Source organism: Hippocampus zosterae, chromosome 17, assembly GCF_025434085.1.
Source record: "Hippocampus zosterae strain Florida chromosome 17, ASM2543408v3, whole genome shotgun sequence".
Taxonomy (NCBI): Eukaryota; Metazoa; Chordata; class Actinopteri; order Syngnathiformes; family Syngnathidae; genus Hippocampus; species Hippocampus zosterae.
In genome coordinates, this window is record NC_067467.1 from 9,011,002 (window position 1) to 9,034,736 (window position 23,735).

The 23,735-nt window shown below is 45.9% G+C and overlaps 4 protein-coding genes across 14 annotated transcripts; 3 read left to right on the plus strand and 1 right to left on the minus strand.

Annotated features, from left to right (window-relative positions):
* The first annotated feature begins 287 nt into the window (after nucleotides 1-287).
* Nucleotides 288-6,930, plus strand: si:dkey-16l2.16 (ras-related protein Rab-35). Of its 9 annotated transcripts, none has more exons than XM_052048864.1 (8): nucleotides 293-570; nucleotides 2,327-2,555; nucleotides 3,716-3,856; nucleotides 3,932-3,982; nucleotides 4,239-4,362; nucleotides 4,443-4,567; nucleotides 5,736-5,860; nucleotides 6,082-6,930. In XM_052048864.1, the coding sequence occupies exons 3-8, from the start codon at nucleotides 3,802-3,804 to the stop codon at nucleotides 6,229-6,231; spliced, it is 630 nt and encodes a 209-aa protein (XP_051904824.1). In that variant the 5' UTR covers nucleotides 293-570; nucleotides 2,327-2,555; nucleotides 3,716-3,801; the 3' UTR covers nucleotides 6,232-6,930. The 9 variants fall into 9 exon arrangements, with proteins under 9 accessions (XP_051904828.1, XP_051904824.1, XP_051904825.1 ...); XM_052048865.1 differs by having other exon boundaries at nucleotides 2,327-2,551; XM_052048861.1 differs by having other exon boundaries at nucleotides 294-570; nucleotides 2,327-2,564.
* A 143-nt stretch (nucleotides 6,931-7,073) lies between these two features.
* Nucleotides 7,074-13,821, minus strand: anapc2 (anaphase promoting complex subunit 2). Its single transcript, XM_052048845.1, has 14 exons — nucleotides 13,560-13,821; nucleotides 13,056-13,305; nucleotides 12,414-12,750; nucleotides 11,917-12,049; nucleotides 11,186-11,369; nucleotides 10,976-11,095; nucleotides 10,772-10,889; nucleotides 10,464-10,645; nucleotides 10,225-10,366; nucleotides 10,076-10,151; nucleotides 9,613-9,828; nucleotides 9,104-9,236; nucleotides 8,681-8,928; nucleotides 7,074-8,548 (listed from the first exon to the last, which is right to left on the minus strand). The coding sequence occupies exons 1-14, from the start codon at nucleotides 13,650-13,652 to the stop codon at nucleotides 8,339-8,341; spliced, it is 2,442 nt and encodes an 813-aa protein (XP_051904805.1). The 5' UTR covers nucleotides 13,653-13,821; the 3' UTR covers nucleotides 7,074-8,338.
* Nucleotides 13,822-14,511: 690 nt separating this feature from the next.
* On the plus strand, nucleotides 14,512-17,357 carry rnf25 (ring finger protein 25). Of its 3 annotated transcripts, XM_052048852.1 has the most exons (10): nucleotides 14,518-14,593; nucleotides 14,946-15,017; nucleotides 15,091-15,187; nucleotides 15,279-15,346; nucleotides 15,549-15,618; nucleotides 15,694-15,765; nucleotides 15,857-15,997; nucleotides 16,360-16,449; nucleotides 16,517-16,654; nucleotides 16,804-17,357. In XM_052048852.1, the coding sequence occupies exons 1-10, from the start codon at nucleotides 14,574-14,576 to the stop codon at nucleotides 17,305-17,307; spliced, it is 1,272 nt and encodes a 423-aa protein (XP_051904812.1). In that variant the 5' UTR covers nucleotides 14,518-14,573; the 3' UTR covers nucleotides 17,308-17,357. The 3 variants fall into 3 exon arrangements, with proteins under 3 accessions (XP_051904811.1, XP_051904812.1, XP_051904813.1); XM_052048851.1 differs by having other exon boundaries at nucleotides 14,512-14,593; nucleotides 15,549-15,765; XM_052048853.1 differs by having other exon boundaries at nucleotides 15,549-15,765; nucleotides 16,517-16,701.
* A 604-nt stretch (nucleotides 17,358-17,961) lies between these two features.
* Nucleotides 17,962-23,634, plus strand: kat8 (K(lysine) acetyltransferase 8). Its single transcript, XM_052048847.1, has 11 exons — nucleotides 17,962-18,363; nucleotides 19,490-19,564; nucleotides 19,646-19,824; nucleotides 19,968-20,021; nucleotides 20,099-20,263; nucleotides 21,196-21,285; nucleotides 21,359-21,499; nucleotides 21,981-22,074; nucleotides 22,152-22,302; nucleotides 23,258-23,412; nucleotides 23,497-23,634. The coding sequence occupies exons 1-11, from the start codon at nucleotides 18,099-18,101 to the stop codon at nucleotides 23,559-23,561; spliced, it is 1,434 nt and encodes a 477-aa protein (XP_051904807.1). The 5' UTR covers nucleotides 17,962-18,098; the 3' UTR covers nucleotides 23,562-23,634.
* Nucleotides 23,635-23,735: the final 101 nt, after the last annotated feature.

The window sequence follows — 23,735 nt, forward strand, 5'->3', positions numbered from 1 at the left end:
TTGAAAAATGAATCATCTTATTTTGTTCCTTTTATGGCCTTGATGAATTTCAGTATGAAATGAGCTGATCAGTTCAAAGGTAAAAAGGAAAAAAAATCATTCTATCAAATGGAACAGAAACGGTCAATCACTGAGGCAAACTTGACAGTTAAGCGAAAAACCAGTGAAACTTTCATTTCCCCTAAATTCGTCTCACAGATTGTCAAATGAAATCGTGGGATTTTTTTAGCCTGTGTCAGGTGGGGAAAGTGTAAAGCCTCAACAAGAACAACTACTTGTTTATAAATACAAAGTAAAAAAACAATTTGATTCTAATGTTATCGGTTGATATTAAGGGCTTAGAAGTAAAAGGAGTAAATAAAATGTTTTGTTTCAATTCCTAACGTTGCTGTCGTGTCTTTTCCGCCGACGTTGCTTTATCCGAGGCGCCACAAAGGCAGCGTGAGATGCTTGGGAGTGGGAGAGCGGCAGGCAGCTCATCAGCGTTGGTGGACAATCGCCTTTCGAGGCATTTCGTCTCTGTTGCTCATTTGGAGACTCCGACGAGTTCAACGAGCCGTCCACCCTCCGGTGAGTTTGACACATGCGGACGAGTTTACGCGAGTGTGCCGACAAGTTTTCTTGCCCGCAAGAGGCCTGAGGACATCAAACAGAGTTCGTTTAGACGTTCGACATCCTAACCATGTACTTTTCCCCCTTCCTACTCCACCATGTAAATACTATTTAATTTCACAGTCGTGTTGTTGTGTTAAAGCGAGTGCTTTCGGTTTGTCGCCGTTTTTACCGTTCATGACTCAGTGAGATTGCAGCAAAACGCGAGCGCTAAAACTCCCGTGACATGTTGAAATTGTGAGCTACAATGAGCGAAAATATAGAATCAATACTCCGAATGGAACATGATCTCGAAAGACGCAACTTGGCGTCCAAACGAGCAACAATGAGATTATTTGTTTCGTTGATAACTTCGTTTTTGAAGAAAAAACGAAACAAGTTTGACTCCAAGCCGGAAGGTGTGTAGGGGTTGTGACGTCATCATAACGTTTTTTCCCCAAATGTAATTGTGTGTGTGTGCGTGCTAGCAACTTTACCACGTTAGCATATTAAAAGCAGGTATTTTCAAAGTGAAAGAGTTACTATCGTTGTTATTTTAAAACGTCAAATAATTTGATTTAGATGCTATCTATATGAACACGTGAGCGATAGTTAGCGATGCTGCGTTCTAGTTCCTTTGGAAGTAGGAACGTTCAGTTGTCTCGTCGTTGTGGATATATAAACGTATGTATAAGGGGACGAGACATGTCTACGTCTTCATTTTCCATTCAGTGAATAACACACGAATTAGCGCCTTTTTATTGGTGTCAACGTCTTGACACTTTGAGTTTAAAAAAAACTTGTTTCCCACCCGTCGCCCAGTGGTCGCGTTGTTCGCGTCTGCAATGCTAGCATTGTTAGCATTAACACGCTCGCTCTTTTCTCGACAAAAACGACTTGAGAGTGAGTGAGTGCACAATCGTTAGGAGTCGTTTACATGTTTCCAAATATAAAGTCTTCAAGCTATATATGAACTCATCATTCTTGGACAACCCCAGCTCCTTTTCCGATTGAACGGTGGGCATTTCTGACTTCCGCAGAGTAGGAAGTGCCTGTTTTAAAAGTTCAGGTGTGAAGTAAACTTGGCCAAAAATCTTTGGAGTAATGCCTAGGGCTAAAAGTATCTCCAGCATACTTTCGTTAGTATTTTTTTAGCGCAACCCACCCAGCTTCATAGTTAGACCCGTAGCAACGCACTTTATAACGAAAATAAATTTGTTCGACAAGTGATGTCATTTACAGAATGCCGAGTCGCTCCTCAGCCATCATAATGCATTGTTGATTGCCCTGTTAACTAATCTTTGCCATTGTTATCAAGTTATTCGCCTCGGACCTGTGTGGTGATGATGCACTGTTCACAGTCGGGCAAACAGCTGTTTGACTGGCCAAAAGAAAAGAATAGGGCAGGTAAATGGACCAAAAAATTGGAACGATACAGTTTCATTCTGGTAAAGTGAATGAATTTCATGCCGGTGTCGACAAGCATCCTCTGTTATAAGCACTTGAAAGACCTCTGTTTTCTCAACTGGATTTGCAAAAAAAAATAGGTGTGCTAATAATTGAATAACTCTGGCTGTGATTTATGAAAACATTTGCTTCCAAGTGTTATACATATACATGGATCTAATTCTGTACTAAAACATTCGCGATGAAACTGACACCCGTTCTCCTTGAACAAGTTCTCTTTTCTGCTTTTAGCTCCTTAACACAAGACCTCTTCTTCCTCTCTGTGTAGTCAAGTTGGTGGCGGCACTGAAAAAGAAGGAACACAATACCTCCCTTGCCTGATGCTCCTGACACTTCAGTGATGGAACCTCTGAGGAGCAGGAACATCATCTCTTAAGCCCTTCGTGTTTGCGTTGACTTTTTCCATGGTCGTCTTTCGTCGGCTGTCAGAACCTGGAAAGTTCGGACTTGGATTGCCAAAGTGAAACTGGAAGTCAGCAGGATGCCGGACACAGTAAGTAAGTAAAGTAAGTACATTTTGTTTGTATTCGGGAGCACTTTTCACAAGGAAGATTTGCAAAGTTTTTCACAAGAGTTGGAAAATGCCCTTTTAGACCAAAGACACAATCGCAACATTTGACATCGTCGGTCCACCGCACACAGAGCAACTGGTTCGATCAAAAAGGCAAATGAGCATTTCCTGCTTAAAAAACACAAAACTTCACATTCATTGTCAACCTCGGCATCTTTGTTTTCCTCTTTGTCATCTTTCGTCAGCTACTTCGTTGTCGTCTATTTTGCAGTCATTTACTTCGTCCTCTACTTTGTTAGTTGTCTTTTCTGTTGTCTATCAGAGGTCCAACGAATACAGTAATTGACAACTAATCATTGTCAAATTATTCATTCATTCATTCATTCATCTTCCTAACCGCTTGATCCTCACTAGGGTTGCGGGGGGTGCTGGAGCCTATCCCAGCTGTCTCCGGGCAGTAGGCGGGGGACACCCTGAATCGGTTGCCAGCCAATCGCAGGGCACACAGAGACGAACAACCATTCGCACTCACATTCACACCTAGGGACAATTCAGAGTGTTCAATCAGCCTGCCATGCATGTTTTTGGAATGTGGGAGGAAACCGGAGCACCCGGAGAAAACCCACGCAGGCCCGGGGAGAACATGCAAACTCCACACAGGGAGGCTGGAGCTGGACATTGTCAAATTAATTGATCATTATTTTTGATAGCGCTGGTCAACAAAGTTTTACTATTTTTTTTTAAATCTGAGATGAAAGTAACTTGTAGATTAATATATATAATTTGTTCAGACTCCAAATCTGCCCAAATTTTTTTCTCTGGGACATCAGCTTTTCATAATAATAACAACAATGATATAGTATATGCAGTCATATTTATGAATTCAGGGTTACGTTCAGCAGTAGCTCCAAGTTACAATCCATATTGTGCAAGCTTTGATCGCTCGTGTGCAAGCTTTGATGCTCGGACTAAAACTAACTCAATAGCAAAAATGTCTTTTGAGTTTTTAACAGTCTGTTGTCTTGAGTTTTACTTTATGTACAGCACCTTGTATGCAGCAGTGGTTGTTTCAAAGTGCTCTATGAATAAAGGTTTGTTGTCTACATTAGTTCTTTTTTTTCTCTCTTTCATCTTGTTGTTGAGGAGGAGGAACCCAAAGATCAGTGCCGCTCATAGAGTGAGTGCTGTAGCGGCAGAAGTCGTGTCAGAAGTGCGACAGTGAGAAGTCAAGAATGGCAGGAAAAGACTACAATCACCTTTTCAAGCTGCTCATCATCGGCGATTCCAGTGCGTTTTGTTCCGTCTTGTCATTTGTCAATGTTCCTCGCCTCTGACGTTCTTCGCCATGTTTTCTTCTTGCAGATGTTGGGAAAAGCAGCCTGCTGCTACGCTTTGCCGACAATTCCTTCTCTGGTGCGTTTGAAGTACTCGTTCATCCACGTACTGTACATATATGTATATGTAGAGTTGTGGGGGAAATCTGATTTATGTGGGAAACTTGGGTCACATAAAAAAGACAAATATGCTAGTGGTGTGGAGCTCCTTTGCTTCTTCAGGACCTGGACTGCTTACTTATTCACAGCACTTTCTACTGTATGGGAGTTGGGGAGGGATTAATGTCAAGAAGAATGCCTTAAAGCATCATTCCAATAACTGGGTGCGCCAACAGGAAGTTACATCACCACCATCGGCGTGGACTTCAAGATCAGGACGGTGGATGTGGAAGGGGAGCGTGTCAAGCTACAAATTTGGGACACGGCCGGACAGGAGCGATTCAGGACCATCACCTCCACGTAAGCGCATCAAACACCGCGTCCACACACACACAGGCCTGTCTTCACAAGCTCAACTTTTGGTGTGCGCGTGCGGGCAGGTATTACAGGAACACGCACGGCGTCATCATAGTGTACGACGTGACCAATCCCGAGTCGTTTGTCAACGTCAAGCGCTGGCTCAACGAAATCTCTCAAAACTGCGACAGTGTCTGCAAGGTGCTGGGTGAGTCGGATCCCTTGCTTCTCTTGTCCGTCCGTCTATTTTATGACAACACTACGGCTTTCTTCATAATTGTTCACTACACGTCGATTTTGATATACGCCATTAGCTCAGGGGTCCCCAACCTTTTTTTGCCCCACGGACCGGTTTATGTCAGACAATATTTTCACGGCTCGGCATTTAAGGTGTGGATGGATAAATACTACAAAATAATATTGTAAGAGGGCGGCCCGGTAGTCCAGTGGTTAGCACGTCGGCTTCACAGTGCAGAGGTACCGGGTTCGATTCCGGCTCCGGCCTCCCTGTGTGGAGTTTGCATGTTCTCCCCGGGCCTGCGTGGGTTTTCTCCGGGTGCTCCGGTTTCCTCCCACATTCCAAAAAAAAACAAACATGCGTGGCAGGCTGATTGGACACTCTAAATTGTCCCTAGGTGTGAGTGTGAGTGCGAATGGTTGTTTGTTTCTGTGTGCCCTGCGATTGGCTGGCAACCGATTCAGGGTGTCCCCCGCCGACTGCCCGGAGACGGCTGGGATGGGCTCCAGCACCCCCCGCGACCCTAGTGAGGATCAAGCGGTACGGAAGATGAATGAATGAATGAATGAATATTGTAAGAGCTTTATGAACACTGTGGTGTTTTCGAGAGATAATAATAAACACGAGGAGCGTCTAATCTGGCTGCAACACTCTTATCGCTATGGTAATGTTTAATGCCTTCAAAATACGATACAACGTTGTGGCGATCTCGGGAGTATTCAGCCATAACTTGAATCCAGAACACCGGCAGAGTTGTTGTCTCGAACGTACTTTTAAAGCCGCCGTCTTTTGCGATCTCCAGCTGTTCATTTTACTCATTGAGCAAGCTCCGGCGTTTTGTTTTTGGCGTAATCAGTCACGTGACGGAGAAGCTGTGGTGACACAGACGGATGTCACGGAGAATCGGGTAATTTTTCAAAATAAAATATCTTTCATATTCCAAAATAAATACAACAGAAATAATGTAAGTTGTGCGGCCCGGTACCAAATGCCCCGCGGACCGGTGGCTGGGCACCCCTGCAATTAGATGGCTGACATTAGTGCTGAAAGCATTAATTGAGTATTTCCAAAACACAATATAGAGTTTTTAATGAGGGGAATATATGGTTGACAATTTTCTTTTTTTTGGTCACCTCAGTAGGGAACAAGAACGACGACCCATCCAGAAAGCAGGTGGACACCCAGGACGCGCTGCGCTTCGGGGAGTCGGTGGGGGTGCGCGTGTTTGAGACCAGTGCCAAAGAGAACATCAACGTGGAAGAGGTCTGTTGCGTACGCAAGCTTATTTCTGCGACTACAGGAAGGGGGGGGTTGGGGGGGGAGTCAAACTTGGCATGTTTTAATGGGACATCACATTAAAAGGTGACGCTTCCATGAAACTGATCATGTAAGATACGGTACAACGCAAAAACGCAGCAATACGCGTCATAACCGTGGCGAAACCTTTGTGACACGTTGTCTTGTGTCGTCGTGCTACCCGGCAGATGTTCATGGCCTTCACTCACATGGTCCTGCGGGCCAAGAAGCAAAGTCAGAGCCGGGCCGAGCGGGAACGTGAGCGCGAGAGGGACACGGTCAACATCAACGCGCATCGGGAGCGGGACCGCCGGAAGAGAGCCAAGAAATGCTGCTGAGAGTAAAAGCACAAGTTTGTTGTTGTATTGTTCTTTTTTTTGCTCATCATCTCACGTCCGCACTGACAACTTCATTGGTGACTACTGTACTAGCGACATATGACCACATGTGAATACTGGAGTAGCATTAATACACACTAGTGCTGGGGCCACACTCACAAAATATACAGCTACTGCACTATGATTTTGAATTTGTTTTTTTAAAGAATGAATTTGTAGATTTTTTTTAAGTCAAAATACTGCAAGAAGAAGTCATTTGCGATTTATTGTGGACTAGGGTCATAATATTAGTACAAAGTCTGCAATGAAGTGTTTTTGTCTTAAACATTCGTGCATCATACATCATATTCGGAGGAAAGCCAGACAAGCAGAAGTCGTGCGTGCGTGAATTTTCTCCCGGTGCGCCGATAAACTCCACACGAGAAGGCAAGAGCCCACATTCAAACCCTCAACCTCACCACTGTGGGACGTTCATGTCTAACCACTTGTACATTGTATTAAATATGCAAATGTTAAAAAAAAAACTTTAGACTCATCCATTATGCCTAATATGATATAAAAAAGTAGCACTTTAGAATCTTTTTTTCTTGTTGAAATTATTTAACAATTCTTGATAATGCAGAACTCAGAAAAAAATCCACATCATCAGGTAATGCCCAATTTTTACAAATATACAAAAAGCATGACTTAAATCTTGAAGCTTCTTAATGCTATTAGGCAGATGTTAATTGTTTCCCAGAAAAAGCTTTTAGACCAACAGATTCTCAAAGTGTGGTATGCAGGCCCCAAGTGGTAAACCAAACAATCACTGAATCGTTCAATCTGCACATAAAACAGTGGAATCAAGATTCAGCACACTATTTTTTTATTTGTACGTTATGTCTCATAAAATGACCCGCAATTATGCCATGAGACTATTACAACAGCATTAACAGAAGGGACAGCAAATTTTTTGCTTGGACAATCTTACTTTCTTTTTGTATTGTCGCAGATTTAGTCAGGTGGTGTGACGTCCTGTCTGTGTGGCCCAGTACACATTTTTTTGTGTTTTTTGTATTGTTCAATGTGAATCAAAGCGCGCGTGTGTCTTCCTGGCTCTGCGCAGGGTCAAATCAACCCGAAGCTGGCGCCGACACATTTGTATTGTTGCGCTTGTAAAAGGACAAAGGAGGACAGCGCTAGAATGAAGACAAACAGATTTTATTTGAACTTCTTGTCTTAACTGCGGTCACACTAACCCAAACATGATCAATGTGTGTTACTGGTATTTTTTTTTAATGTAACTCTGTTGCCTAGCAATTGTACAAATAAAGTCTTCAACCCAAAATGATTTTGGGCAATGTAGGATGTTCACCACATGCTAAAACCTCCAAGTCCCTCCACATTGACATCAACTGGGGGAGGAGTTGCAGCAAAACATGGCAATGCCATTTCTTGCTTAACAGATTTATTCTTAAAACAAAATTGCAATTTTTCTTGACTTTTGACAAATATGAAACATTACATTGACCAGTGCTTGTATGCAGCCCAAATCAAAGTGATTGATGCTGTTTTTTAATTGCCACAAGATGGCGGTAAAGTACCACATCAAGCTCCTCAACTCACTTGAACATACTACTTTCATTGCAAGGGGCCAAACCCCAAAACAAATGTAGAATATCGCCCCACAACCCTCCCCCCTGAAAAAATACATCTGCCACTTGACAAATGCTTAACCATGAACAACTGAAATGTTAGCGAGTTTCATTTGTTCTTACAAATCACCTTTCCCCTCCGCAATCAAAGAAAATCCAATTAATTGGTCTGTTCCAGCCACCAAAATCATCTATTTGTGTTGTAAATGTGTATTTTGACTCCACTCCACAATATTGTCCTAACAGCCAGTTGGCGGCATTTATTCTCCACCAAACAGTGGTGTGCCTAATGATCGGTCCTTCTGTCCTTGATTGGCACTGCCAACTGGTCTCGCCCGAGGGATGAAAACAATCCTCTTGTCTCAAGAAAAAAAAATGGGGTCAAGTGACATATCTGGGGGAAAATTGGCTCATGCAGTTGTAGGAATCCTGATTTGCCAATGGAACGTGAGCTTGGCGGGCCCCCCTTTTGGTCAGGCGGTCTTGGGCAGCCTGTAGACTCCGGCGGAGTGGATAAGGTGTTGCTCGCGGACCTTGCGCTGCAGGAAGGCCTCCAGCTCGGCGGCGTCCATCTCCGTGACTGTGGGTCCCGACACCACGAACATCCGCAGCATGGAGTGGATGCGCTCCAGCGTCATGCTGTCCAGGTTGGTCAGCATGGCCTGAATGTACGCCCAGAACAGCTGGCGTACACACACAGAGCGCGACATGTCAATCATCTGGGCTTACATTCACACTTGTATGGCTACGTTGCAACTTCTGATGTGATAATAACCCAAGTCCACGACACGTCTTGCTCTCGCTTCTGCGCTTACTTGCATCTTCTCCTCCCTCTGCTGCGTCTGCGTGGTGGTGTTGGAGTCGTGTTCGTCGTCGCTGTCGATCATCATGACGGCGCCTCTCTCCATCTTGTCTTTGCAGGAGGACGCCGTCTCCAGCACAGTGTAGCGGCCGGCGCTTTCCTCGCGCAGGACGCCGTGCTGCTGCCACAGCGCCAACTTCCTGTGCACCGCCTCCTTGGGCACGCTCAGCGCGGCGCTCAGCTCCTCCAGGGTCCAACTACCTAAAATGCGCAGGACACGATAGTCATCGCCAGACTTGTCGGCGCCACCTAGTTGTAATGCCGCATTGTGAAAATGGACTTTGTCATATTTGAATCACAATTGTTTCGAGTGTCTGAAGCATTGTGAAATGCACGAAAGGTGTCGGTTGGGAGGACGTGAGATGAGAAGTCTGACTTTTATCCTGGAAGTGCAGGATGATGGCGGCGTGCAGCGGTGACACGGTGACATTGCTGATGGTTCTGTCCTCCAGCTCCACGTCCAGCGTGACCGAGCCCAAGTGAGGCTTCCAGCTCAGAGTCCGCATGGCCTGATGCAAACGCAAAAACGGGAGGTGAAAAAAAACAAAACATCAAATCCGCAAAAGGAATTAGCTCACCATGACAAAAAACTGTTCTTTTTTTGAAATTAAATTACTTGATTTAAAACTGCTCTATATATTCATAACAAATGAACTCATTCTATTTTTTGTTGTTGTGCAAATGAATTTACTTCCAATTTTATAACCAATCCAGAAAATTTGTCAATCTATTAACTCATTCACTCCCAAAGACGTTTTTAAACGTCTTTTCAGACTTGGCTGGTACTGAATGAGTTAATTATAGTATTGACTTGTGACTGCTCCAAGAGCCCTGCGTTCGTGTTCGCTTCGGTAAATTTTAACGATTACGGCGGGCGTGCGTTACTTTCAGCTTCTCGTATCGTCGCGTGTAGTCGTCTGTGGCGCGCCGCACGACGGCGGGCATCTCCATCTTTTCCTCCTTCAGCTGCGGCCAAAACTCCGACGACAGAACGATGGCCGACAGCCACGGGGGTGGCCGAGGCTCCGCCCCTTCCTGCCGTGGCTCCTCCTCTTCCTCCTCGCAGATGTTACTGTTGATGCGGCGAGAGTCAGCCATGTCCTGCGCTCCGACACACAAGGAAGCAAATGACGTCAAAGGGCGAGCTGCTTGGATGGCGCGCTTCGGACAACTCTTCATTTACACTTTTGTGGTAACCTTTTCACTTTTGAGTTTACATTGATCTATTTTAGTTTATTGACTAAATGTCACCATTATATGGGCATGCGCTTTGCCACAACATTTTGGCGCTTCCCTTACCCGCGCCACACTTTGAAGTAAAGCACTTAATTGTTTTTCTGCTTCCTACCTTGAGCATGACCTCACAGTAGTGCATGTGCGACTCTCCAAAGCGAAGTTTCAGCAGCTCCACATTCCTGATTTCCCTGCAAACGCACGAGAGGCGCAAGGTAGCATGGCGTGACGTGGCCCCCCCCCCGACCCCCGCCGGCGGCATACCTGGCGGTGTTGTAGTTGAGCTGGTAGAGCAGCCTGTCGGCTAGCACAGTGCGGTACTCGTTGATGAAGATTTCCTTGCTGCCGTAGATGCTCACGAGCAAGCTGATGATGTCCGACGAGCGCCGCTTGGAGCCTGACTTATCTGGTGTGCAAAAGGATATGAGGCCACGTTCACCGTTGGAACAAAAGAGAAACCGGGACACAAAAACATCCCATCTGCGGAGGACGCGTTCGCTGACCTGCCAGGGCATCGGTGGGGTCGGGGGTCCAGCTCTCTGGGTCGCCGCCTTCCTCGTCGCTGTCCTGCATCTCCAGCGTGACAGGGTCGCCTCGGGAAAGCTCCGACGCCAGGTCGGTGCAGCCCGTCACCGCGTCGCCCGTCAGGCCATCCACGATCTGACGCACTGTGTCCTCACGGGTCCTGAAAAAGCCCAAATGCGCGCTTACTCGTCTCGCAACTTCACACACGTGGCCACTTGAATGTCATTTGAGTTGATGGTTGACTGACAGCTATCTCAGCCCTCGCGTGCGTAATTGATTGAGAGACCTGAGATATTTCCTGATGGGCTGGCAGGCGACCTGCAAAAGCACCATAGACGGGTCCAGTTCTCGAAGGGTCTTGATGGCCGAGATGTAAACGGTGAGGATGTCTGACGTGTGGACGCCTGACGAAATGACAACCGTCTTCATTACGATACTGGGCCTTTAAGACCCGCTCGTTAAAGGACAAAAGGGAGCGCGGGGAGCTCACCCGGGTGCAGCAGGCGATTCTCAAAAGTCGACTTGAGTGACGTGAGGAGCTGCTGGCGCTGGTTGGTTCTTTCTAAACAGAACTTGAGATCTTCAATTGCAGCTTTGGACTCTGGGAAGTCTAAACGAGACAGCATTATTAATTAAAAAAGATATACATATACACACACAATTCATTCTCACAAGCACCTTTGGCATTATGCTATTATACCTCTGATGATGCTGAACAGTTCGTCTATCCTCATGTTGACGTAGATCCTGCAGAAGAACTGATGCATGTGACATCGCCACTGCTTCAGCACCGAGCTCGCTGGGGCGGCGTGATCCGGGGGGCCATCGCGGGCCTCCTGATTGTAGAACACCTGACTTAACCAGCCCACCACCAGCTCCAACCACTGCGGGACAAAGGAGCACATGGCGCTTCCTAGTCGTCAACTGGAAGCATCTGTCTCACCCACAAATGTTTGACAAGTACGCAGGCGTGGACGAGGCTCTCGTCCAGCTTCCCTGTGAAATTCAGCTTTGTAAACCACTGTAATAATGAACAGACCCCTGAGGGTGGCTGCGTTGCATCACTTTGGGTTTGAGATCAGCACAGCTTTCGAGTAGAAGATAAAGATCAGGTCTGGCGACCAGTTCCGGGTATACCACACCCGCTGGCCCAAGACAGCTGGGACAGGCTCCAGCGCGCCCGCGACCCTCGTGAAGATAAACGATTCAGAAAATGGATGGATGCGTGGATAAAAATTAGATGTGAATCTCTGTGAGATGCAATGGTCAAGTTCTGGCACCTAACGTGAATAGAATATGGATGATGTAAAGGGAGTAAATGTTGTGGCGAGAAGTAGAAAGTGTATGTCGCATTGTCTTGTCACATTACTCACTGTTGTGTAGGTCTGCTGCTCGAAGACGGCGGGCAAGATGCTTTGAGAAGGAGCTCACCTGTTGGAAGTCATCCAGGAAGGATCTCTCGTACTCGCCGCGGCAGTGCTGCTCCAGCCACTGCTCGATGAGGCGGTGCAGAATGGACGTGACTGCATCGCAGCTAACCCACTCCAGGAGCTCCACCCTGGACCTGAAAAAGAGTGCAAGGTCGCAACTAGGCCGACGCCAACCAACCGTTTTTTTTTTTTTTAAAGGCATTCTTTTCTTTTCTCTTTTAAAGGCGTTATTTTTGGGCAGCATCGTTGAAAAAAGCAATTATTTTAATTGGTACCAAAATGGGACATGATTTCAAATTGACAGTACAGAAAATGCACAAACAAGCAGATTTTGTTTTCGGTGGGTCATTCCTCAGTTAGCCAGTTTGACAAGACCAAAAAAAAAAAAAAAAAGTAATGGCTTGTCAAAACACAGCTTCGCTTTTCAAAAGTGTCTGACAAAGTTGACGTGTTTCTCATCATGTTGGCGGGACTCGAAAGAGTTGCGTTTGCACTCACAGGATGTGGCCGAGCTCCTGCAGATATTTGAGAGCCTCCTGGCACCAGCACTCGTCGACGGGTACCCCGCATCCGCCGCAGGCGTTCGTTCCCTCCGGGTCCTCGGAACCTTGGGCGCGGGCCTCGCCGTCCCCGTGGGCGTGGCCCTTCCGTGCGATGTAGACTGAAAAGGTTCTGCTGTAGAAATCCAGCACGCGATCTTGGAGAAGTTGTGAAGGCGGGAAGAGGAGGAGGCCCCTGATGATGGTGAAGGCTCGCTCCTGGAGGCCGACAGACCCAGGGCCACAAACACCTGCCTGGCCCTCATCTTGCCACGCCCCCAAACGTTCCAAGCCCACTGCAAGGAGAAGGAGATAATTTCCTTTTTTTTCCCACTAAATGCATAACAGAGATGAACAAAGTAAGCAGTCTAGTGAATGACAGAACATATTACTGGAATGGTTTTGAGTTGATTTCCCCTTTCAGAAGCCAAAAATAAGTCCCTTTAGTCATTATCTGCCAAGTGTTTCTCCATTGCGAGACTAATAAAGGTTTTCTTAATCAGCATCAGGCTGAAAAAAAATCCATCGCGCTCGAGCCCTCCTGATAATAATCCCTCCATTTTATACACGACTTCAGAATAAAGTAGTGTGCCCAACTTGCCCAAAAACGGCTCCAATCGTTCCAGGAGCGTCCGGAAAGTAGTGAGGAGAACCCAGACCCGACCCCTCTCATCCACTTCATTCTCCACCTGCTTGAGTCCGCACCAGAACTCAGGAACCACCGAGGAGGACAGACGCATCTGCAGTGTCTCCAGCAGCCAACTGGCCAGAAGCTGAGCAGCGCCCTGACTGCACAACACCTCCACACTGGCCGACAGCTCGTAATTCTTCGGGTTGCCACCTGGAGACAACTGAACCACAAGAAGCACATGTTGGAGCATTTTGACAACATTCGGGATATCAAGCATCAGGCAGCCCTGTACTAGTAGACTTTGTTGAGTCTCACTAGTACACCAACTCTGGTGCAATACGTGTGTTATTGGAGCCAACCGCAGATGCAAATAAAAGCTCTTTTATTTGCCGGGGCAAATGAAAACGGGAACGAAGAGGAGTCAAAAGTCTTCTAATGTAGTTGCAAAGTGTTGTTTTTCAAACGAAGCCTCACCAGAGCTGCTGTGACGTTTTCCCAAGCTTCAGCTACGCCGAGTTGAGCTTCACATCTACAACCTTCATCGGATTCCATCACAACTTCGTCCATCCCTGTGTATACATTTATTTGTATTTTTCCACTAAATGGCAGCAACTCAGCTGCAAATGCGAGCTGGCTTAAATATTTCGACCAGGCTAATCAGTCGGTTTGTTTTGGATGAACCGTACGCTCCATCGGTCTGCTTGACAATTTTTGTGCCGTTTTCCATTCCCGCTTCTTCTTTGTATTATTTTAATCTGTACTTCGTGGCAATGGCGACACAGTGCTTCCCCCAACAGTCACAAAGAAAACATTACAACAACTCCAGCCGTACATACTTGTTATAACATAGTTACTAGTATATTTTATTAAAACACCGTAGAACCCTATTAAATTATATCAGAACCTTATTGATGGAACATTTGGGAGAAGAAGCGGTTAAAGCTTAATGCAACCCATTTAATGTGAACCTTCTTAAAGCTTGTTGGAGCCTTCCGGATGTCATGATTGCGTTCTGTTTAGTCTCCAGCATGTGGGAAAACCATTAGATAGATGTTTTGTAACATGGATTTACAAGGCAAAAAAGGACTCTTAAGTCACCTCAACCTAAAGTCAACTTGAGCACGTTTGTGACCCTTATCCTGTTACAACTTGAAACCTGTCATGCCGTGATTACAACATTGCAAAACATTCAAATGCATATCAGAATATTGTAGAACCGTAGTAAAATATGATGGAACATTTTCAAAGTGTGTGATTTGGGGTATTGGATCAGTGTGTACAGTGTGTATAGTGTTTATTTGTGCATGAACCTCAAATCTGTTAATAAAGGTGATTTATTTTTATGTCAGATAATGCAGTGTTACTCTTTTATGGAATGGAATCACGTTGCCGACGGCTGGGGGCGCTCGCTGCACAAAGACGTCAGGTGTGTCAAGTAAAGCGGCCCTAGAAGAAGTAACGGCGGCGTCCTGACTCAGGCAAACAATCATGGCGGCGACGGAGAGCGAGTGAGTTTTTGCACAACTTGTTTGGAGAAAAAATGGCAACCTGGTGACATTTCAGCCACAGTTCGACGTAGAAACGCTGTACGGTTGAGTGATTTGCTCTGCAAAACGAGTGGCGGCCATCGCCAGCCAAGCAACCTCTCGGCTAACGGGCTAAAGCTAGTCGATTTGACTGCAGCTGAAACATGACATGTCAACATGAAGTCTTGTGTTTTACAAGCAGCTAGAGAATGTTCGAATATTTGGATTTGTGAATTACTTTGACAGACACCGGCGATTCTTATTCTTCCTCCTCTCATTCTTCCACCCCCGTCATCCTCCCTCCCTGCTCCTTTTCCTTGTCCCTCTTACTCAGGGTTCTGTGTGAGATCGAGGTGCTGCAGTCCATCTATTTAGATGACCTGCGTGTCACCAGGACACATGACAGGTGACCAACCTCATCATAATGATGATGATCAAGTCAGATATTTTTATTGAGCTCAATGTTTTGTTGTATTCAGGCGTTGGGAAGTGAGCCTGGTTCTGTACCCGTCCACAGCCGAAGATTGTGGATCGCAGTTTGTCCGGCTGGGCTTGACGCTAACTCTCGATGACCAGGTGACGCACACTTCGTGATCACATGTTCATATTTTTTACTCGCATGGAGAATATTAACTCACAATGTTGTGTACTTTCTGCACGTGTTCAGTATCCTTGCTCATCTCCTGTCATCTCCATACACAACCCGCGAGGACTCTCTGACGACAAGCTAAGCAGGTAACGCAATCCAACTAACCTCGTTACCACCTTGGAGAACATTCCAAAAGCCGATGCGATAGTAGTTTCCTGGCAGCTCGTTTGAGCATGTGGAACCCTGTTGAAACTTCTTGCTTGAAAACATTTTCAAACCATAAAACTTGTTGGAATACTGTAGAAACTTAATGCTCATTGAAGTTGCTTCTTGCATGATGTGTTTTAGCCTTCAGCGGAGTCTTGAGCTCGAAGCCGAGTCGTGCGTGGGCTCGCCCATCCTATATCAGCTGATTGAGGTCACTGCCGTCACCCTTTACCTCAAACACGATGTTCAACCTTTTCAACCTTTTTTTTTCAATTTCGTCATCCAGAAAGCCAAAGAAATCTTGACTGAAAGCAACATTCCCCACGGGAACTGTGTCATCTGCTTATACGGATTCAAGGTCACCTTCAGCTTCTTCCTTTTTTGTCTACTCACCATGTCAATCGGGAAGATTTTTATAATGGTATCACACTTGCTGCTTGACTGTCCAGGAGGGAGAGTCGTTCAGCAAGACGCGCTGCTATCACTACTTCCACTCTCACTGCCTGGGTCGATATGCTCGCCACTCGGAGGAGGAGATACGCCTCCGCCAGCAGGAGATGGCAGACGACAAGACAGACACACAGCATCAGGTTGGACGACAGCCTCGTTGACATCGCCCAGGGCCGTCAAACTCATTTTAGTTCTGAATCGCAAGTTGACAAGAAGTGGACCAGAGAAATTTGCTCATGAATGCTGAAAAGCTGAATTGAATTCATCTTGGAATGATACGAAACAATCTGGAATGTTATTTGCAATCCTGAATGAGCTGAAGAGTTTTAGGCTCAATTGGTTTGAAACAGTCCAGAAATGTGGTCATCAGAGTGGAAAAAAAAGACATCCGTTCAGTTTGGACTTTAATTTTGAAAAGTCATTTAGTCGTTGTGTTTGACTATTTTTCAAAACAACGATTTTAATTTATGGGGGAAAAAATTGGATATTCCGTGTCCCTCAGGAGCTGACGGTGGTTTGTCCCGTGTGCCGCGAGCCTCTGACCTATGACCTGGGCCAGCTGATGGCCAGCGCTGCGCCACAGCTGCCAGAGGTAAGACAGGAAGCAAGCGGCGCACTAAATAGGAAGTGAGGACTAAAGCGTATTCATGGTCACCCAGCTGGACGGCGCCGCCATCCGCTCCAAATTCCGGCAGAAGTGGCAAGAACTTGAGAAGGTTCTTGACAGGCAACGCAGTCGAGGAGGTGTCATCGATCCCGAGGAGGAGTCCAATCGCTTCCTCATCCACATCAATGAGGTGATGTGTAGGATCTGTCGGAACCCTGTTGAAGCTAAGAACCTTTTGTGAGCAGCTTGTAAAAGTTATCAACACATTGTAAATCCTTGGAGTAGCTTTTTTAGGACATTTTTGACTTCAGGAGCTATAATGTTTGTGTTTCTCTGTAGGCTCCTCCACTTTCTCCTGATGGCGACGGAGTTGTGGACCCTTCTCAACCTGCTACCTGTGAGCTTCCTCCCCCAGCACAGCACTTTCCTCTGCTGCCAACACATTGCACAAGCACTCACAGGCAGCCTCAGGCCCAGAAGCGCCACAGCCATGGCAGGGGTCCCAGGAGAGGAAGCGGGCCCCGAATGCATCACATCAAAGGAGGTGCCCCCATCTCTGAACACCTGGACTCGCTCCGTCTATCATCGGGCCCTGCCGAGGGAGCGCCCGGCGCCACACGTGACAGCGTGCATGCAAACTTGACTCTTCGCCAAACAGGAAGTCACCCGTCTTTTTCTTCTGACAAACATACGCCTGGGGGGCACACTCAGCGGGCTCGTAGAAGGGGCCCGCAACACTCGCCCTTCGGGGGGCCCCCTCAACACCACCGCTGGGACGCTCGGGCACCGAGAAGGGGGGGGTCCTGCCAGCAGAGGGTTGGGGGACCAGAGGAGGAGCTCTGACACACACTCTTGTGGTGTGGTGAAACAATTAAATAAAGCTAATGAACTAATTACAGTTTGCACAACGTATTATTATTTATTTATTTTATACATTAATCAAATAGTTAAATGCTTCAGTGTAAATGAGAGAAAAAATCTAGTAAAGTAAATTTTAAATTCATTCAACAGTTTTTACTCAAATAAATCACTGGTTAATCAGTTAAACATTCAACATTGAAAAGTACCTTATTTGATTAACAATTTTTGATGCAGTCCATGAAATTTTTTAAATGTATTCACCACACGCCATTTCTCTCCTGGTACATGTATGTGGACAATTGTTTTTTTTTCGTCAGATGGCATTTCAATTTAAATGTTGCCATGTCGCGGTAATTATTTTGGTCGAATGGCAGATGATCCTCAGGGCTATGTCAAATTAATCTGCCCACTACGTAACTTTAGTTAATGCGATTGGGCGGTCGGTTTCTTTAACCAATCACTTTTCAAATATGCCCCTACTTACGTTCTATGATATCAAGAATTTTCGGTGGTTATTAATCCCCCCCCCCCTCATTTAGTCGTTCGTATACGCTCATGGGACTTATTTTTGGTCGTGAATAACGGTTCCGAGAATGATGCGTAACATTTATTTTGTAACCAACCGTCGAGTGGAACCGTGCGTTATGACGTCACATGAAAGCGACGTGTCGGCCATGTTGTCACTTTGTTGTTGAGCGCGCTTGTTTTCAAGCTGAAGAAGAACGGCACGTGAGCACAACCAAACAGAACCGAACAGTGACGGACAAGCGGCCATGGATCCGGATATGGACTCGTGTCCCGCGGTCAGTGAGCGCGGGGACGCGGACGTCGGCCTCCGCACGACGTGCTCGTCGAACGGCAGCGGTGGAGAGGACGACGACGCCGAGGCCGAATCAGAGGCTCACGGCCGGGAGGCGGGAGACGGCGGCGGCTGCCAGCACGCCCCGGAGAGGACCGCCCTGCTCGGCGGAAGAGAACAGGAAGTGTCGGTAGAGATCGGAGAAACCTATTTGTGCCAGCGAGCCGATAAAACTTGGCGTAAGTTGTTAGCATGTTAGGGTGCGCCGGCTAACGTGGTTTCCATGATACCGATTCACATTGGAACATTCGCTTGTAGATGAGGGAATCTGTAACCGTTGTTTTGTGAACCCCTCAAACCAAACAAGGACGTAACGTCATTATTATGATCAGAAAAGCACTGCGCTGAACAATCATGTCGTCACCACAAAGGGGGTGTGTTTGTTAGCCGCTAGCCAGGGATAATAATCGACTGCGTGAAAAGGATTGTTTACTGCGTGAGGCAAAGCGAGTTGACTGCATCGAGCCATCTACCATTTGCTGTTTTGTATTTTCTTTTTTTTACTTGTGCCGGTTCATATTTTACTTGCCTTGTTTTTACCACTTTTGAAAAAAATCTTTGCCGGTTAACTTTTAATTTGACTTTGCTTTTTGACTTAACTATTTTTTGTGTTTACTACATTTCACAGTTTTTCAACATTACAGGTACTCCTTTTCCCATTTAACGTTACTGCTTTTATTACTATATATTATTTTAGACGCGTTAAAAAGAAACTATTGTTTATTTATTTATTTTACTTTCTTAGCATTACTATTTGGGAGCGACATGGTTCAGTATAGAGTGGCCGTTTCCCAGCCCGGAGGTTGGTGATTCGATCCCTGGCCGTTGCGACCATGTCAAAGTGTCGTTGAGCAAGTTACTGAACCCTCAGTTGCTCCTGATGCTGCATCATCAATAGGTGAATGAAGTAACAACGTGAAGTGGTTTTAGTACCAGAGGTAGAAAAATTGTTCGAGTGACAGCCCGTTTACCATTTGAGTATGTATTTTATTCTGAGTATTCTTACTCTTTCATTATTTATTTTACCTCACTATTCTTAACCTTTACAAATGTACCTTCATGTTTAAAAATTGTACTCTTGACACAATGGATATAGTTGCATTTCTGTTTTTGTCTTTCTTCGTTAATATTTTTGTTTTGAACAGTAATCGCGTCACTGCTTTTTCACCTCACTGCTCTTAGAATTTTGAGCGCGTTTTTGTTTCTCGAATGATGATGTCATCACTCAGCCTTCAAATGTGTCACTTGTGTGCAAATGTCTGCAAATTTGGAACGTTTTCAATGTCGATGATGTCTGTTTTGCAGATGCAGCAGAAGTGATTCAGTCTCGACTAAACGAGCAGGAAGGAAGAGAAGAGTTCTACGTGCACTACGTCGGCTGTGAGCGCATGCAAACACACGCACACGGGTGGAGAAGAGCCATGTGAGCACGGTGGTCATGTCGCATGTGCGTGCGGTCAGTCAACAGGCGTCTGGACGAGTGGGTGGGCAAAGCTCGGCTGGCGCTGACCAAGACGGTGAAGGACGCGGTGAGGAAGAGCGTGGAAGTGGGCGGCGTGGGCGACATCGGCGAGCAGCCCGAGCGCAAGATCACACGCAACCAGAAACGCAAACATGACGAGATCAACCACGTGCAGAAGGTCAGCAGGGCAACGTGGGATTGAAACTCGCCCTTTCCTCACCCCCACAAGAATTGTGTTTTTGTTTCTGGCTCCCATTTTTTCTATCGCCACGGTAATGGCCGTGAGACTCATCCGTGTAAAGCCACCGTGTCTACTTGCAGACATACGCCGAGATGGATCCGACCACGGCGGCGCTGGAGAAGGAGCACGAGGCGGTAGGAAGCGTGTCTGTCTTGGCGGCGCCGGTCTTGGTCCTCCTCGGCCTCATCTTCGGCCCACCCGCCCTCTGCAGATCACCAAGGTGAAATACGTGGACAAGATCCAGATTGGCAACTTTGAGATCGACGCGTGGTACTTCTCGCCCTTCCCAGAAGATTACGGCAAGCAGCCCAAACTTTGGATCTGCGAGTACTGCCTCAAGTACATGAAGTACGAGAACACCTTCAGGCACCACCTGGTCAGTAGTCGCCGCTGCGCCAGCAAGGAAAAAGTGAAACATTGCAAAGATTGTCTTCACTTTGGTCCCAATTTGACAGTCTGTAGAGAAGCCATTTTGATTTTTGCCTTGTTTTGAGACTGCTACTTTTACATTTGACATTTTGTAATTATCCACTTTGGGCCTTTTTACCGATTTTACTTTTTGCTTGGCTACTTTTTACTTGAATACACTTTTTTGGGGGGGGGTTACTTTTTTGACACTAATTACTTTTATTTTTGTTTCACTGCATTTGTCAAAATCTTTTTTTCTTGAAGGGTTGAAAGCCTTTTCGATATTTGACCTTTTACTTGTTTCTGCTTTTATGGTCTCTTTTTACTTGTTTTCATAACTTTGACATTTGACCTTTGTACTTAATTGTTTTTTGGGAGCATAAAATTTGCAGTTCTATTTCGTGATTTTTTTTAACTACAGGTTTTTACTTTACTAAACATTTTTAACCTCTTTACTCCTTATGCTTTGGCGTGACACTTTTGATATATTTTCTCTTCAGGTTGAGGTTATTTTGATGTTTTTTTATATATTTCTTACATTTTATTTTCGTTTACCTGTTCATGTTTTTTTTTTCTTTTTTCCTCTTTTACTTTTTGCTGTACTTATTTTTGACTGAACCGTTTATATCATGTTTTACCATTTGGACATTTGAACTTTTTTTTTTGAAACTTCTTTTATTTTTGAAAACAATGTTTTGCTCTAACTGATGCCACACACACACACACACACACACACGTGCATGTTAGAATAACTTGGAATAAGTTTCTTTCCTTTAAACCCCCCACGCCCCAAAAAACAAAACAAAGCATGAAGTAAAGCTTTCGGTGTGCGTCGGAATCTTTTCGTCTCGCCGTGTGCGACCTGACCTGACCTGACCTGACGTCAACGTTCATTTTCAGTCCAACTGCCAGTGGAAACAGCCTCCAGGCAAGGAGATCTACCGCAGGAGCAACATCTCCGTCTACGAGGTGGACGGACGCGATCACAAGGTGAGCTGACAGGAACGTCGCTCTAGCAGCAGGCGAAGCGTGACGTCTCTGCACGCTCTTGTACGTGTTTCAGATCTACTGTCAGAACTTGTGTCTGCTGGCCAAACTCTTCCTGGACCACAAAACGCTTTACTTTGACGTGGAGCCCTTCATCTTCTACATCCTCACCGAGGTCAACAAGCAGGGGGCACACATCGTGGGATACTTCTCCAAAGTAAGACCAGTATGGACGCGTAAGCTCATTGTGTTGCCACCGCGGCAAAATTGCAACTTTGGTAGCAGACACGGCGTAAAGTAGACCGATACTGGTCCTGAAAATGAAACGATACCACGGCGAAAAAGACTAAAACATCAGGAAAACGGCGCAATCATAGCCAACCAAAAAAAAAAAAGGATTTGTATTCATTCAAAATAATCGGATGATCAAAACATTTTGAAAGTTTGGCTGATAGGTAGTGTAGCAGATGATTAACAAAGTTAAATACAACGGAACTGTTCTTTAAAAATAAAGATACATTTTTGTAGGGAATATTTTTGACCTTATTTTTTATTTCTTTTTTTGCTGACCACCTTTTCACCCATTTTTGTGTACTACTTTAACTTCATTTCAGTAATACGAACAGTGATACAGACATTTTAATAACTATCAAAGTGTCGGATCTCCTAAATGTCAGGCTGGTTATTGGTGTTTCCAGGAGAAAGAATCTCCGGACGGGAACAACGTGGCCTGCATCCTCACTCTGCCGCCGTACCAACGTCGCGGCTACGGGAAGTTCCTCATCGCCTTCAGTGAGTGGCCGCTCGCTTGGCATCACGACAACCCCGAGGCGCTCTTGTTTGAAGCGCACGTGTGTGCCTACGTTCAGGTTACGAGCTGTCCAAGTTGGAGAGTGCGGTGGGTTCGCCGGAGAAGCCGCTGTCCGACCTGGGCAAGCTGAGCTATCGCAGTTACTGGTCCTGGGTGCTTTTGGAGATCCTCCGAGATTTCAGGGGGACGCTTTCCATCAAAGACCTCAGGTGCACACACACACACACACACTGGGTAGAAAAAGGGAATCCCTAGAAGCAGTAATCATCAAAGCTCAAGTTTTTTTGTTCGTGAAAACTCTGAAAGGGGAGGGAGTGTGTTCTTTAAAAAAATGTGTATATCAAATCATCAAACAGTAATATCCTGTGGGGCTTGAAAAAGTCACAATGATCTAAAATGGCCAGCAGTGCATGGAAACAAAACAAAAAACGGAAGTTTTAAGAACTTTTGTTGAAAAAAAATGTGAGAGAGAAGGCGACACGGTGGTCGATTGGTTAGCACGTGAGCCTCACAGAACACAGGTCCAGGGTTCGATTCTGGCTCCGACCTTATTGTGTGAGGTTTGTGCCTGCGTGGCTTTTCTCCGGCTACTCCGGTTTCCTCCCACATTCCAAAAACATGCGTGGCAGGTTGATGGAACACTCTAATACTCGCAGGTGTCAAACTCAAGGCTCGGGGGCCATATCTGGCCTGCCACATCATTTTATGTGATCCGCGAAAGCAGCTCATGGGTGGCAACTTCCATGATAATTTCTAAAATTTGTACAGACTTGTCAAATTGTCAGGTGTAAAAAATAACATTGAGATTTTGTGATAATTTTCAGAGCCTCTTTACACTCGCTTGAACAATAAGTGAACAAACATATAGTTGACTGATTTCAAAACTAGTAATCCATCAATTTATTGTGTATGAATTACAATACTATGTGATGATGAAACATGAATTTGGGCCTCCGAGGGAAGACATAACTCCAAAGTGGCCCACGACAAAAATGAGTTTGACACCTCTGCTCCAAATTGACCCTCGGTCTGATTGGGAGCGCAAATGGTTGTTCGTCTCTGTGTGCCCTGTGATTGGCTGGTTAACCGTACAAAACTTGTTAGTGGAACTGGTGATGTTGAAAAGCGTCCCTAAAAAAAACTCCCCGTTGTTGCTTTTTGCAGCCAGATGACGAGTATCACGCAGAGCGACATCATCAGCACGCTGCAGTCGCTTAACATGGTCAAATACTGGAAAGGGCAACACGTCATTTGCGTCACGCCCAAACTTGTGGAGGAGCACCTCAAGAGCGCCCAGTACAAGAAGCCGCCCATCACTGGTGAGTTGCCTTAGGCCGCGTCCACCGCCCTCACGTGTCACGTTGTGCCCGCCCCCCAAGTAACGCCATCTCCTTGTCGTGCAGTGGACACGCTGTGCCTCAAGTGGGCGCCTCCCAAAAACAAACAGGCCAAGCTGTCCAAGAAGTGACCAAAAGAAGTCGCCGCTGCCGTCTCTGTAAATATGTGCCATACTTTCTTCAAATATAGCAAAAAGAAAACAACCTCACTGGTGTGATCTCGTGTCATCCGGCTGTTGATGCGCATCAAGAAACACAACACTTACGGGTCAGGTGTCACGCAGAATGATGTCTTCACATTTTTT

What these genes read in the sequence shown, in the direction of transcription:
- si:dkey-16l2.16 (XM_052048864.1), top strand. Translation starts at nt 3,802, where the DNA reads ATGGCAGGAAAAGACTACAATCACCTTTTCAAGCTGCTCATCATCGGC. An exon ending in TGCCGACAATTCCTTCTCTG is followed by an intron (nt 3,983 to 4,238) that starts GTGCGTTTGAAG and finishes GTGCGCCAACAG; the next exon opens with GAAGTTACATCACCACCATC. An exon ending in CAGTGTCTGCAAGGTGCTGG is followed by an intron (nt 4,568 to 5,735) that starts GTGAGTCGGATC and finishes TGGTCACCTCAG; the next exon opens with TAGGGAACAAGAACGACGAC.
- anapc2 (XM_052048845.1), bottom strand. Translation starts at nt 13,652, where the DNA reads ATGGACGAAGTTGTGATGGAATCCGATGAAGGTTGTAGATGTGAAGCT. An exon ending in CCCCACCGATGCCCTGGCAG is followed by an intron (nt 10,367 to 10,463) that starts GTCAGCGAACGC and finishes TTTGCACACCAG; the next exon opens with ATAAGTCAGGCTCCAAGCGG. An exon ending in ACTGTGAGGTCATGCTCAAG is followed by an intron (nt 9,829 to 10,075) that starts GTAGGAAGCAGA and finishes GTCGGAGCGCAG; the next exon opens with GACATGGCTGACTCTCGCCG.
- rnf25 (XM_052048851.1), top strand. Translation starts at nt 14,574, where the DNA reads ATGGCGGCGACGGAGAGCGA. An exon ending in CGCTAACTCTCGATGACCAG is followed by an intron (nt 15,188 to 15,278) that starts GTGACGCACACT and finishes GCACGTGTTCAG; the next exon opens with TATCCTTGCTCATCTCCTGT. An exon ending in TCCTCATCCACATCAATGAG is followed by an intron (nt 16,655 to 16,803) that starts GTGATGTGTAGG and finishes GTTTCTCTGTAG; the next exon opens with GCTCCTCCACTTTCTCCTGA.
- kat8 (XM_052048847.1), top strand. Translation starts at nt 18,099, where the DNA reads ATGGATCCGGATATGGACTCGTGTCCCGCGGTCAGTGAGCGCGGGGAC. An exon ending in CTACGTGCACTACGTCGGCT is followed by an intron (nt 19,565 to 19,645) that starts GTGAGCGCATGC and finishes GCGTGCGGTCAG; the next exon opens with TCAACAGGCGTCTGGACGAG. An exon ending in AGATCAACCACGTGCAGAAG is followed by an intron (nt 19,825 to 19,967) that starts GTCAGCAGGGCA and finishes GTCTACTTGCAG; the next exon opens with ACATACGCCGAGATGGATCC.